The 15,207-nt window shown below is 46.0% G+C and overlaps 1 protein-coding gene across 1 annotated transcript in view; it reads left to right on the top strand.

Moving 5' to 3' along the window:
- Nucleotides 1-1,873: 1,873 nt before the first annotated feature.
- SNX24 (sorting nexin 24) overlaps nucleotides 1,874-15,207 on the top strand; it is a 107,316-nt gene continuing 93,982 nt past the window's right edge. The window contains exon 1 of the mRNA XM_044275885.1: nucleotides 1,874-2,076. Within this exon, the coding sequence (XP_044131820.1) occupies nucleotides 2,017-2,076 (60 nt within the window). The 5' untranslated portion in view covers nucleotides 1,874-2,016. The remainder of the gene's footprint in view (nucleotides 2,077-15,207) is intronic.

Raw genomic sequence — 15,207 nt, 5'->3', positions numbered from 1 at the left:
CAACTGTACTTTAGGCTTGCCAAAGGAACAGTTGATCAAGTCGATCTGGCCGGATGTCTCTTGGAGTTCGATCACTGGATGAGTGCCAATTATATAAAGCTTAATGGCACCAAAACTGAATGTATTACATTCAGTGACCAGAAAATTACACCCTCAGCACCCCAGTGGCCATTGTCTTTTGGACCTGTCCCTGAGACAGCCACCCAGGTCAGGGACTTGGGAGTGGTCTTGGACTCTAGATTAACCCTGGCCCCTCAGATAAATCAGGTGGTTAGTACCTGCCACTATCAGCTGAAACTTCTGGGGAGGATTTTAAAATACATTGAATCCCCGCTCAGGAAAGCCTTGGTCGGAGCAGCGATCAGCAGTCGGTTGGACTATTGTAATGCCTTGTACATGGGACTCCCTAAGAAGAACTTGCATAGACTTCAACTTGTGCAGAATGCCGCAGCAAGGCTCCTAACAGGTGTTGCCCGCTGAGAGCATATCACTTCCTCTCTTAATGCCTTGCACTGGCTCCCTGTCCAACAACGGGTGATGTTCAAGATTGGATGCTTCATGCATAGGGTACGTGCACATACAGATGGCACTCGGATGACCTTTTTTTTGCAGACCCATAGAAATGAATGGATCCATGCGCGATCACAAAAAAAAAAAATGCTTCCAAGATGGATATAAAATCCGATTGTGTGCATGAGCCTTTCTGTCCTCGCACACTAACCTAAAAAAGCGAAAGGCCAGTACCACCTTAAATCTCTAGATTAAGGCTACTTTCACACTTGTGGCAGAGTGATCCGACAAGCAGTTCCGTCGCTGTAACTGCCTGCCGGATCAGGCAATCTGCAAACAGATGGCATTTGTAGACGGATCCGTTTCTCTGGAGAAACTGATCGGTTATATATATTTTTTTCACATTTTTACCGGTCTGTGCAAGAAGGACGGATCCGGCATTGCAGTATTTTTAATGCCGAATCCGGCACTAGTACATTTCAATATAAATTAGATCCGGAATTTTGGATGGAGATAATACCGTTATTTCCTCTGTCCAAAATAACGTTCAGTGACTGGACTGAAGACATCCTGATTACTCTCCATTCACAATGCTTTAGGGTAAAACTGATCAGTTATTTTCCGGTATTGAGCCCCGAGGACAGAACTCAATGCAGGAAAAGAATAACGCTAGTGTGAAAGTACCCTTATTATTCCTCTTGGAATTATATCAATACATTGAAAACTAGTTGTTCCCAGTGTCAGACACTCTATTGATAAGGGGAATAGGAGCACCCAGTTTATTCCTACATTTCTAGGAGGAATAACAAACTGCAGATCTCTAAGAAAAGCTTCTCCAGTATCGCCATATTCCATATATATATATATATATATATATATACACATACACACACACATTTACTGGAGCAGAGCCAGGTCCGGTCACACAGGGCTCCTCATGGTACAGTAGCCTGTCAGCAGTCCTGAGGAGCAGAGCCAGGTCCGGTCACACAGGGCTCCTCATGGTACAGTAGCCTGTCAGCAGTCCTGAGGAGCGGAGCCAGGTCCGGTCACACAGGGCTCCTCACGCACCACACGGCACAGTAGTCTGTCAGCAGTCCTGAGGAGCAGAGCCAGGTCCGGTCACACAGGGCTCCTCATGGTACAGTAGCCTGTCAGCAGTCCTGAGGAGCGGAGCCAGGTCCGGTCACACAGGGCTCCTCACGCACCACACGGCACAGTAGTCTGTCAGCCGTCCTGAGGATTTCCCGCGCCACTCAGCGCACTTTCTCCTACATTCTCCCCACAGCTGACAGCTCCACTCTCTGGAGCAAGCCCCGCCCCTTCCTGTCTTGTCACGTGCTCTCGGCGCTAGCATCTTCCTTCCATAGACCTGCATTAGGAATACCCTGCTCGGTCATGTGATCTCCCTTAACCCTCTCTGCTCCAGAATCTATGGAGTCAGCTCCCCGGTGACGTCACGAACAGACATTCCATTGGCCGCCCCCGGGTTCGGAGCTGGGCGCGATGGAGGTTTACATTCCGTCGTTTCGCTATGAGGAGAGCGACCTGGAGAGGGGATACACGGTAGGGAGGCCGCCGGGCTGTGGAGGGAGGTGACGGCTCCTCCTGGAGATAATGAGGGAATAAAACGCTGTGAGGTCAAGTATGAATAATGTCCGATAGAGTCCAGTCACCGGCAGCCCTGTGTAGCCTGTATGCACACAGCAGTGTCCCTGTACTCCCTTCTGTGGTGCAGAGCCTCACACACAGTACCTCTGCTTGCTGTCTCCAGTGCAAGGGCTTATGCACATGAACGTATTTTCTTTCCGTGTCCATTCCTTTTTTTTTTTGCGGACTGTATGCGTAACTATTCATTTCAACGGGTCCGCAAAAAACCTGAAGTTACTCCGTGTGTATTCTGTTTCTGTATGTCCGTTCCACAAAAAAAAAATAGAACGTGTCCTATTATTGTCCGCGTTACGGACAAGGATAGGCTGTTCTAGTAAGGGCCAGCTGTCCCGGTCCGTAAAACATAGAATGCACACGGATGTCATTCGTATGGGGATCCGTTTTTTTGCAGACCGCAAGCTACATACGTTTGTGGGCATGAGCCCAAAGTCGTTTATGCAGATTTGTTGATTTTTTTTTTTGGTGCATTTTGCCCCAGATCTGATCTTTTGCATTGTAATCTGCCCTGACAATCCGCACAGACCGCTCCGCTTTCTTCTACTCTTTGCTGGTCCTGAAATATGCAGCATTTCCTACGCTGTAATCCACGTAGAAAACTATACGTAATCTCGCTCTTTACAGTGCAATCAGCATCTCATGTGCACCAGGCAGAGGGGATGTTGAGATCTGCAGCCTGTCAGCTGTTTCTGTGGATTTTTCTGTGGAAAAACGTACCTCCCCTTCCCCTCCAGGCTGTGATATATTGCTATCCGCGACCCCTCGCACACCGCTATAGCCAGTCACTAGTGAACGATCCATGCAGAGAGAATCCCATAATGTTCTCTCCTTGTTTACGTCAAATTAATGTTAAAAACGGACTGCGCACGGACTTTATCTGTATTGGGTCTGTTTAAAAACCCGTCCGTGTTTCCAGCTGGACGCAGACAATTGGCCATCAAGAGGCCTAAGTGTAACGACCTATAAAGACAGCAAGCAGAGATCTTGGAAATGCTGAAAAATTGAAACACAAAGTATATGGACAGGTGTGGTCCTGGTGGATCAGCCCCTTTATAAAGGGGCGCCACCTCCTCTTCAAACCTCCCTGGCTGTGATGCTCTGCGCTGCGATTGGACAGCGCTACAGCCAGGGGAGAAGGAGACGCCCACAGAGAAAGACTGCGCCTCCTCCCCCTTGCTCCGATGCTCAGTATAAGGCCTCTTTCACACTACCGTTTTTTTTTTCCGTTTTGCGGTCCGTTTTTTGCGTTCCGTATACGGTCCGTATACGGAACCATTCATTTCAATGGTTCCGCAAAAAAACGGAATGTGTTCCGTATGCATTCCGTTTCCGTATTTCCGTTTTTCCGTTCCGTTGAAAAGATAGAACATGTCCTATATTTGGCCGCAAATCACAGTCCGTGGCTCCATTCAAGTCAATGGGTCCGCAAAAAAAACGGAACACATACGGAAATGCATCCGTATGTCTTCCGTATCCGTTCCGTTTTTTGCGGAACCATCAATTGAAAATGTTATGCCCAGCCCAATTTTTTCTATGTAATTACTGTATACTGTATATGCCATACGGAAAAACGGAACGGAACAACGGAACGGAAACGGAACCACAACGGAAGCAAAAAACGGAACAACGGATCCGTGAAAAACGGAACGCAAAACACTGAATTCAACATACTGTAGTGTGAAAGAGGCCTTAGGGTCCATTCACACGTCTGTAGAATGGGTCTGCATTGGGTGCGGACCCATTCATTCTCTATAGGGCAGGAATGGATGTGGACAGCACACAGTGTGCAGTCCGCATCCGCATTTCTGGAGCGTGCCCCGATCTTCCTGTCCGCGGCTCCGTAAAAAATAGAACATGTCCTATTCTTGTCTGCAATTGCATACAAGAATAGGCAGTTCTATGGGGGTGCCGGCTGGGTGTATTATGGATCCGCAATACACTACAGACGTGTGAATGGACCCTTAGAATACTGAGCGCGAAAATTGCGGGGGGCCATAACGGGGCGCAGGAGTGCTATTCAAAAAAACAGGCAGGGTGGCAGCACCAGCGGGGGTACCCCGCAGCTACAGATATTTATCTAATTTACTACAAACCCATGAAAGGTCCTCTTTAAAAAAGAGAGAGGGACAGCAAAGAGGACATTAGCCCATGGTCAGTTTGACCTGAGCAGGAAGCAGCAGGACAGCCGGCTACGTGAAGGAGTTTAGTAGACTCTACAACAGCAAAATTGTCTACTATTTAGAAAGTTGCTTAATTTAACATTTTGGGCAAAAAAACTCAAGTGCCAAGGTGTCTATAGCGTTTAAGGCTATAGACTATTCTAGGATACTCTTACTGCTGCTGTGATTGCAGTACCATATGTAAGGAGTGCGTTCTACCAGCAGTTTTCAGGGTAAATTAATGACTGGTCTGTTTTAACCACTTCAGCCCCGCTAGGTGAAACCCCCTTCATGACCAGGCCACTTTTTACACTTCGGCACTACACTCCTTTCACCGTTTATCGCTCGGTCATGCAACTTACCACCCAAATGAATTTTACCTCCTTTTCTTCTCACTAATGGAGCTTTCATTTGGTGGTATTTTATTGCTGCTGACATTTTTACTTTTTTTGTTATTAATCAAAATATAACGATTTTTTTGCAAAAAAATGACATTTTTCACTTTCAGCTGTGAAATTTTGCAAAAAAAACGACATCCATATATAAATTTTTCGCTAAATTTATAGTTCTACATGTCTTTGATAAAAAAAAAATGTTTGGGCAAAAAAAAAATGGTTTGGGTAAAAGTTATAGCATTTACAAACTATGGTACAAAAATGTGAATTTCCGCTTTTTGAAACGGCTCTGATTTTCTGAGCACCTGTCATGTTTCCTGAGGTTCTACAATGCCCAGACAGTAGAAAACCCCCACAAATGACCCCATTTCGGAAAGTAGACACCCTAAGGTATTCGCTGATGGGCATAGTGAGTTCATAGAACTTTTTATTTTTTGTCACAAGTTAGCGGAAAATGATGATGATTTTTTTATTTTTTCTTTTTTCTTACAAAGTCTCATTTTCCACTAACTTGCGACAAAAAATAAAAAATTCTAGGAACTCGCCATGCCCCTCACAGAATACCTTGGGGTGTCTTCTTTCCAAAATGGGGTCACTTGTGGGGTAGTTATACTGCCCTGGCAATTTAGGGGCCCAAATGTGTGAGAAGAACTTTGCAATCAAAATGTGTAAAAAATGACCGGTGAAATCCGAAAGGTGCACTTTGGAATATGCGCCCCTTTGCCCACCTTGGCAGCAAAAAAGTGTCACACATGTGGTATCGCCGTACTCAGGAGAAGTTGGGCAATGTGTTTTGGGGTGTCATTTTACATATACCCATGCTGGGTGAGAGAAATATCTTGGCAAAAGACAACTTTTCCCATTTTTTTATACAAAGTTGGCATTTGACCAAGATATTTTTCTCACCCAGCATGGGTATATGTAAAATGACACCCCAAAACACATTCCCCAACTTCTCCTGAGTACGGCGATACCAGATGTGTCACACTTTTTTGCTGCCAAGGTGGGCAAAGGGGCACATATTCCAAAGTGCACCTTTCGGATTTTGCAGGGCATTTTTTACACATTTTGATTGCAAGGTACTTCTCATACATTTGGGCCCCTAAATTGCCAGGGCAGTATAACTACGCCACAAGTGACCCCATTTTGGAAAGAAGACACCCCAAGGTATTCCGTGAGGGGCACGGCGAGTTCCTAGAATTTTTTATTTTTTGTCACAAGTTAGCGGAAAATGATGATTTTTTTTTTTTCTCTTTTTTCCTTACAAAGTCTCATATTCCACTAACTTGCGACAAAAAATAAAAAATTCTAGGAACTCGCCATGCCCCTCACGGAATACTTTGGGGTGTCTTCTTTCCAAAATGGGGTCACTTGTGGCGTAGTTATACTGCCCTGGCAATTTAGGGGCCCATATGTGTGAGAAGTACTTTGCAATCAAAATCTGTAAAAAATGACCGGTGAAATACGAAAGGTGCACTTTGGAATATGCGCCCCTTTGCCCACCTTGGCATCAAAAAAGTGTCACACATCTGGTATCGCCGTACTCAGGAGAAGTTGGGGAATGTGTTTTGGGGTGTCATTTTACATATACCCATGCTGGGTGAGAGAAATATCTTGGCAAACGACAACTTTTCCCATTTTTTTATACAAAGTTGGCATTTGACCAAGATATTTTTCTCACCCAGCATGGGTATATGTAAAATGACACCCCAAAACACATTCCCCAACTTCTCCTGAGTACGGCGATACCAGATGTGTCACACTTTTTTGCTGCCAAGGTGGGCAAAGGGGCACATATTCCAAAGTGCACCTTTCGGATTTTGCAGGGCATTTTTTACACATTTTGATTGCAAGGTACTTCTCACACATTTGGGCCCCTAAATTGCCAGGGCAGTATAACTACGCCACAAGTGACCCCATTTTGGAAAGAAGACACCCCAAGGTATTCCGTGAGGGGCATGGCGAGTTCCTAGAATTTTTTATTTTTTGCCGCAAGTTAGTGGAATATGAGACTTTGTAATGAAAAAAGAGAAAAAAAAAAAAATCATCATTTTCCGCTAACTTGTGACAAAAAATAAAAAATTCTAGGAACTCGCCGTGCCCCTCACGGAATACCTTGGGGTGTCTTCTTTCCAAAATGGGGTCACTTGTGGCGTAGTTATACTGCCCTGGCAATTTAGGGGCCCAAATGTGTGAGAAGTACCTTGCAATCAAAATGTGTAAAAAATGCCCTGCAAAATCCGAAAGGTGCACTTTGGAATATGTGCCCCTTTGCCCACCTTGGCAGCAAAAAAGTGTGACACATCTGGTATCGCCGTACTCAGGAGAAGTTGGGGAATGTGTTTTGGGGTGTCATTTTACATATACCCATGCTGGGTGAGAAAAATATCTTGGTCAAATGCCAACTTTGTATAAAAAAATGGGAAAAGTTTGCCAAGATATTTCTCTCACCCAGCATGGGTATATGTAAAATGACACCCCAAAACACATTCCCCAACTTCTCCTGAGTACGGCGATACCAGATGTGTCACACTTTTTTGCAGCCTAGATGCGCAAAGGGGCCCAAATTCCTTTTAGGAGGGCATTTTTAGACATTTGGATCCCAGACTTCTTCTCACGCTTTAGGGCCCCTAAAAAGCCAGGGCAGTATAAATACCCCACATGTGACCCCACTTTGGAAAGAAGACACCCCAAGGTATCCAATGAGGGGCCTGGCAAGTTCCTAGAATTTTTTTTTTTTCGCATAAGTTAGCGGAAATTGATTTTTTTTTGTTTTTTCTCACAAAGTCTCACTTTCCGCTAACTTAGGACAAAAATTTCAATCTTTCATGGACTCAATATGCCCCTCAGCAAATACCTTGGGGTGTCTTCTTTCCAAAATGGGGTCAGTTGTGGGGTGTTTGTACTGCCCTGGCATTTGAGGGTCTCCGCAATCATTACATGTATGGCCAGCATTAGGAGTTTCTGCTATTCTCCTTATATTGAGCATACAGGTAATGAGATTTTTTTTTCCGTTCAGCTTCTGGGCTGAAAGAAAAAAAATGAACGGCACAGATTTCTTCATTCGCATCGATCAATGTGGATGAAAAAATCTCTGCCAAAAAAAAAAAATGGAGGGGAAAGGCGTCTGCCAGGACATAGGAGCTCCGCCCTACATCCATACCCACTTAGCTCGTATGCCCTGGCAAACCAGATTTCTCCATTCGCATCAATCGATGTGGATGAATAAATCATTGCCGGGATTTTTTTTTTTATATATATATATATATATACAAAATGCTTGCCAAAGCATAGGAACGCCGCCTCCTCCTCAGCTCGTATGCTTCGGCAAACGTATCTGTCACTGCAGAGGAGAAAATCCCGTCTTGCAGCGCCGCATACACCGACTTGCGTGTAATCTGACAGCAGCGCAATGCTTCTGTCAGAATGCACATCGGTGCTGCAGCTAGTTCATCGGTTGGTCCACCTGGAAGGTAAAAAGACAAAAAAAAAAAAAAAGAAAAAACCAGGCCACAACGCAATAATTTTATTAACTTTGGAACAGAACATGTAACTTTAACTTTTGGAACTAAACATTAACCTGTTTGCTTACCTGTTTTTTTTTTTTTTTTTTTTTTATTTTGTTTTTTTACCTTTATAGAACAAACCTCTCCTCCCCCATGGGTCAATGTGCAAAGCGCAAATCGCCCAAAGATGTGGCGAAGTGCGTTATGCACTTTGTCCCATGTGAAAGGAGACGTTTGCAGCAGCTGTGTGAGTGAATGGGCCCTAATAGCCCTGTGTGCCTATCCTGGTGAGATGTGATCCCTATGCTAGGTGTACCTGTGTGTGGTACTTTCGGAAACAATCCCCTAAGCATAGGGCAGGGTGGTCAGGACAGTCAGGACAGAAATACCGGGTGTCACGCCTTATTCCACTCCTGCTACAGACACGACATCTTTTTCGGGGTGACGGTTGGGTTGAGGTACCAGCAACGACATTGGGGAAATGTCGCTCGTGTAGACGGCTAACTACACTGGTGGATGGGGCCACGGAACCTTCTGGATACAGGAGGTTCTCAATGATCTCTTCCTGAAATTTGAGGAAGGATCCAGTTCTCCCAGCCTTACTGTAGAGAACAAAACTATTATACAGCGCCAATTGAATCAAATATACAGACACCTTCTTATACCAGCGTCTGGTTCTGCGGGAAACTAAATACGGAGACAACATCTGGTCATTGAAGTCGACCCCTCCCATGTGGAGGTTATAGTCGTGGACTGAGAGGGGCTTTTCAATGACACGGGTTGCTCGCTCAATTTGTATTGTCGTGTCTGCGTGAATGGAGGAGAGCATGTAAACGTCACGCTTGTCTCTCCATTTCACCGCGAGCAGTTCTTCGTTACACAGTGCGGCCCTCTGCCCCCTTGCAAGACGGGTGCTAACGAGCCGTTGGGGGAAGCCCGCGCGACTAGTTCGCGCGGTACCACAGGCGCCAATCCGTTCTAGAAACAAATGCCTAAAGAGGGCCACACTTGTGTAAAAATTGTCCACATAAAGATGGTACCCCTTGCCGAATAAGGGTGACACCAAGTCCCAAACTATCTTCCCACTGCTCCCCAGGTAGTCAGGGCAACCGACCGGCTCCAGGGTCTGATCTTTTCCCTCATAGACACGAAATTTGTGGGTATAGCCTGTGGCCCTTTCACAGAGCTTATACAATTTGACCCCATACCGGGTGCGCTTGCTTGGGATGTATTGCTTGAAGCCAAGGCGCCCGGTAAAATGTATTAGGGACTCGTCTACGCAGATGTTTTGCTCAGGGGTATACAAATCTGCAAATTTCTGGTTGAAATGGTCTATGAGGGGCCGAATTTTGTGGAGCCGGTCAAAAGCAGGGTGGCCTCTGGGACGGGAGGCGGTGTTGTCACTAAAGTGCAAGAAACGCAGGATGGTCTCAAATCGTGTCCTGGACATTGCACCAGAGAACATGGGCATGTGATGAATTGGGTTCGTGGACCAATATGACCGCAATTCATGTTTTTTTGTCAGGCCCATGTTGAGGAGGAGGCCCAGAAAAGTTTTAAATTCGGAAACTTGGACTGGTTTCCACCGGAAAGGCTGGGCATAAAAGCTTCCCGGGTTAGCGGTTATAAATTGTGTGGCATACCGGTTTGTCTCTGCCACGACTATGTCTAAGAGCTCCGCAGTCAAGAACAGCTCAAAAAATCCCAGGGCCGAACCGATCTGAGCCGTCTCAACCCGAACTCCAGACTGGGCGGTGAAAGGGGGAACTACAGGTGCGGCTGAAGTTGGGGGCTGCCAATCAGGGTTTGCCAGCACCTCTGGGATTCTAGGGGCTCTACGGGCACGTCTTTGCGGTGGCTGCGACGGGGTCACTACTGCTCGTGCCACCGTACCAGCTTCAACTGCCCTTCTGGTGCTCGCTACTTCACCAGGTTGTACGGCAGTGCTGGTACTAGGTCCAGGATGGGCTGGTCTGCTGGTGTATGCCTCACCACGTAATCCGGCAGCACCAGCCCCACTCTGATGCTCTTGAAGCGGATCCTGCGCAACCTGCGGTCTAGCAACACGGGGCCGGATACGCCTGGTTCTATCAGGGACCTCAGCCTCCTCGTCCGAACTTTGGGTCAGAGAGCCGCTGCTTTCTACAGGTTCGTATTCTGACCCGCTGGATTCATCAGATGAGGGTTCCCACTCCTCATCCGACTGGGTCAGAAGCCTGTAGGCCTCTTCAGAGGAATACCCCCTGTTTGACATGTGGGCAACTAAATTTAGGGGTATTCCCTGAGACTACCCAGGTAAAAAAAGCAAGCCTGTCTTACAAAGGGGAGGCTAGCGAAGTACCGGAGGCCGCTGCGGTTGATAAAAAATATCAAAAGTGATTTTTTTATCGCCGCAGTGCGTGTAAAGTGGATGTGCAGCGATCAAAAAAAAATTTTTTTTTGTCACTGCGGTGGGGCGGGTGTGGGCGAACGCACGTGTGGGCGACCGATCAGGCCTGATCGGGCAAACACTGCGTTTTGGGTGGAGGGCGAACTAAAGTGACACTAATACCATTATAGATCTGACCGTGATCAGTTTTGATCACTTCCAGATACTATAAAAGTACAAATGCTGATTAGCGATACGCTAATCAGCGAATAACGGACTGCGGTGCGGTGGGCTGGGCGCTAACTGATCCCTAACTACCTAACCAAGGGACCTAAACTATACCTAAAACCTAACGGTCAATAACAGTGAAAAAAAAAAGTGACAGTTTGCACTGATCACTTTTTTTCCTTTCACTAGTGATTGACAGGGGCTAGAAGGGGTGATCAAAGGGTTAATAGGGGTTCAGGGGGGTGATCTGGGGCTAAGTATGTACTGTTGGTGTACTCACTGTGAAGCCTGCTCCTCTGCTGGATCCAACCGACGAAAAGAACCAGCAGAGGAGCAGGCAGCCATATAACAGATCATATTTACAAATATGATCTGCTATACGGCTCTGTGATTGGCTTTTTTGAAAATCAGCAACCTGCCAGCCAATGATCGCTGGCTGGCAGGTCCTGACGAAATACTCCTCTATGAAATGCCGGCCCGCGATGCGCATGTGCGGGCCGGCTGCGGCGAAATCTCGCGTCTCGCGAGATGACGCGCCGATGCGTCCAGGAGGAGAAAAGCAACCACCTTCCGGACGCATCGGCGCGTTAGGCGGTCCGGAGGTGGTTAAAAAGGAATGTAAAAGTGAAACCTTAACATTGTGGTATAATACGGGTACGGATGCATGAAGAAAACAGAAGTATTGAGCAGCTCTCACCTGCCAGGGATTCCACTGGTATAGCACGGAACAGCGCCTTCACCCGAATCAGGAGAAATACGGAAGTATAGAGGAAAAGAGATTTTGTCCAGCTTGTACTTGTGGTAATCCAAGGCTTCTTTATTGAAAATTCAGTATAAAATCCAGGTACAGAAAGCAGAGTCTACATGTTTCGGGCACAATGCAATCTTAGCCCTTACTCATGACTCGGATGCATGTTTCTAACACATCTATAGAACGGGTCCTGGAATATAAAACATACGGGCGATGTTTCTGGTAGGTATAGCTGAATGTCCCAGCTTCTGGTTGTGTAGGGCAGATTCACACCAGTGTATCCAGTCTAGGAGCCCATATAACGGTCAAAAACCTCGATTTCAGTCTGACCAATGAATAGACCCCTCCCATTTACAATGGGGTCCAGCGCTCTGTACCTAGTGCACGGGCAGCTGTCAGATGGAAACATATACGCCAAGGGTCCTCTCACAAGGTGGATTTCAGCGTGTAATGATCTAATGGCCACATGAATGACTGTTCACTAGTTCTGATCGTTCTGCTGCCATACCGTTCCATTATTGTCGCAGGCACACCTCCTGTTGGAGCAATATGCTGCAGGCAGACGAGATGGGATCTTCCGACATACGAGGCTGGCTAAGCACTTGATAGAGAGGGAAAGGCATCATCTTGGTGCTCTTGCCTGGCCCTGTAATCTCACATCTGCATATTGATTCTATAATCAGCACATGCGCAGTAAGCATCTTGGCAGCGGAGAAGCCTGAACAAGGCATTGGGTGGCTGTGGTTATGTTATCCGATGGCCTTACCCTCGACCAGTGGCTCACATGCTGGAGTAGTAGTTCGGTCAGGGGTTGCTGCTCTTGAGTATTTTCATATTTTGTACAGTTCCGGGAATCCTATGAAATAGAAAATGAACTTTTGCTTATGATGAGTTGTTCTTGATGAAGCACCGCACTTCTGCTTTTAGTGTTCGGAGAGCTTCTGTAGGAACCTACCGCATACTGTGTATTACATGGAGGGCCTTCTCTAGCTGCAGTTCAGGTCATTGGTAGATGCTTAGCAAATCGAAGCTCACAGGTCCTTCAGTTATATCCTTCCATACATACGGTCACATGATCCTTATTAGCCAATAGAAGCTCACACGTCCTTCAATCTTGATATACACACAGTTTTACATCATAAGGGGTTGGGGCACTATGGACTTCAGTTAATTGGCGGGTCGCTATAGACAGTTAAGGGGGTAGGTTGCCTTGGAGGTCACTGTTAAGAGGACGGGGTACTGTGGAGGTCACTGTTAAAAGGCTGTGGTGCTGTGGAGGTCATATTTTAAGGGTGCAGGGCAATGACTGCTGTGGAAGTTACAGTTAATGGGGCAGGCTGCTGTGGAGGTCACTGTTATTTGGGGGGCACTGTGCAGGTCACTTTTAAGGGGTCGGGGCACTGTAGAGGTCACAGTTAATGGGGCAGGCTGCTGTGGAGGTCACTGTTAAGTGAGTTGGGCCTCTGTGGAAGTCACTGTTAAGTCAGAGCTGTTTCAAAAAGCGGAAATTCACATTTTTGTACCATAGTTTGTAAATGCTATAACTTTTACCCAAACCATTTTTTTTTTTTTGCCCAAACATTTTTTTTTTATCAAAGACATGTAGAACAATAAATTTGGTCGTTTTTTTTGCAAAATTTTACAGCTGAAAGTGAAAAATGTCATTTTTTTGCAAAAAAATCGTTACATTTTGATTAATAACAAAAAAAGTAAAAATGTCAGCAGCAATAAAATACCACCAAATGAAAGCTCCATTAGTGAGAAGAAAAGGAGGTAAAATTCATTTGGGTGGTAAGTTGCATGACCGAGCGATAAACGGTGAAAGGAGGGTAGTGCCGAAGTGTAAAAAGTGCTCTGGTCATGAAGGGGGTTTCACCTAGCGGGGCTGAAGTGGTTAAAGCAGTGGCCCCGGAGCAGCTATTACTCCTGACGTGTGTGATGGTACACATTAGACTTTTAGGGAGTAAAATGGCCCGAACTGGCGCCTGACACTTGCACAGGCATTTTTGCGTTCTCTGCTCTGTCCTTGTGCTGATGTGCATTATTTATTTCCCAGATCATTATATAGCAGTGATGGAGAACCATTTACAGATAGAGTGCCCAAACTGTGACGCAAAACCCACTTATTCACAAAGTGCTAACATGGAAATTTAACCTGAATACTACAGTCCATCTTCCATGTACTTTATTATTTAGCTATAATAGCCTGCCCCTACATTCATTGCGCTCATGAATAGCAGGAAAAGTCTAAGGCCTCATGCACACGACAGTGTTTTTTCACTGTCAGTGATTTGGCTTCAGTGGTCCGTGTCCTTTTTTTTTTTTATCTGACAGGCGAAAAAAAAGGAAGGTTAATGAAAAGTGTAATTTTTTTGCACCAAGGTTGTGCATCCGTTTTTTTTTTGGAGGAACCCATTGATTTGAATGGGTCCGTCTTCCGTTTTTGACGGCCTGGAATCACGGATCATGGACGCGGAGAAAAAACGGAGGACTATGATTTTTTTTTCACAGCTTCATAGAAATGAATAGGACCTCCGCTAAACTGTGAAAAATGACGGAATGGACGCGGATGCACACAACGGTCGTTTGCATGAGGCCTAAGGCATATTGTTACACCATAGACTTGTCCAGGGTGCAGGGGCCCACAGGGAGGGCTCTGAGTGCCACCTCTGGCACCCGTGCCATAGGTTTGCCATCACTGTTATATAGTCTCGTCATACTCCTCCGACTAGAAGGGGACTCTAGTAGATTATCAGGACTGCAGCTTACTTTGGGCCATTTAGATACTTTATTTCTCTAGTAGATCCCCCCCCCCCCCCCTTTCAATTGGATTTGAAGACCATTTATGTATAGATATAAAAAGCTAAGTAGCTCTGTAAATATCGAAGAGAAGATTTATCTATGGATTGGTGCCAACTGGCATATTTATGAAGCTTCTGCACCTTTTTTCCGACACGTACAAAAGTGTCTGAAAAAATCGCACTGTTTTTGTTTTAAAAGGGGTTGTCCCGTGAAAATATTCTATACTCTTGAAAGCAGTACTCGAATCTGGATTCTTTTTTAGTTGCATATGATTAAACACTTGGGTATTCAGTGAAGTGTATCTGTATAGCGCCACCTGCTGTTTGTTCTTTTCCTTTTCTCTCTGTCCATCTTGCTGAGGTGGACGCATGTGCTCAGTTCATCCCATCAAATGCCACCAGCTGTTAGAAACTGTGACAGGTAAAGGGACACATGCAGCAGAAAAGATACACCCCCTGAAATGTGATAGGAAGAGAGCTACAGCAGAAAGGACACATCCCCCTGAACTGTGATAGGAAGAGAGCTACAGCAGAAAGGACACATCCCCCTGAACTGTGATAGGAAGAGAGCTACAGCAGAAAGGACACATCCCCCTGAACTGTGATAGGAAGAGAGCTACAGCAGAAAGGACACATCCCCCTGAACTGTGATAGGAAGAGAGCTATAGCAGAAAGGACACATCCCTCTAAACTGTGATAGGAGGAGAGCTACAGCAGAAAGGACACATCCCCCTGAACTGTGATAGGAGGAGAGCTACAGCAGAAAGGACACACACCCCTGAACTGTGATAGGAAGAGAGCTACAGCAGAAAGGACACATC

The sequence above is a fragment of the Bufo gargarizans genome, chromosome 1, assembly GCF_014858855.1.
Source record: "Bufo gargarizans isolate SCDJY-AF-19 chromosome 1, ASM1485885v1, whole genome shotgun sequence".
Classification (NCBI taxonomy): domain Eukaryota; kingdom Metazoa; phylum Chordata; class Amphibia; order Anura; family Bufonidae; genus Bufo; species Bufo gargarizans.
This window is presented reverse-complemented; position numbering and strand designations above follow the sequence as displayed.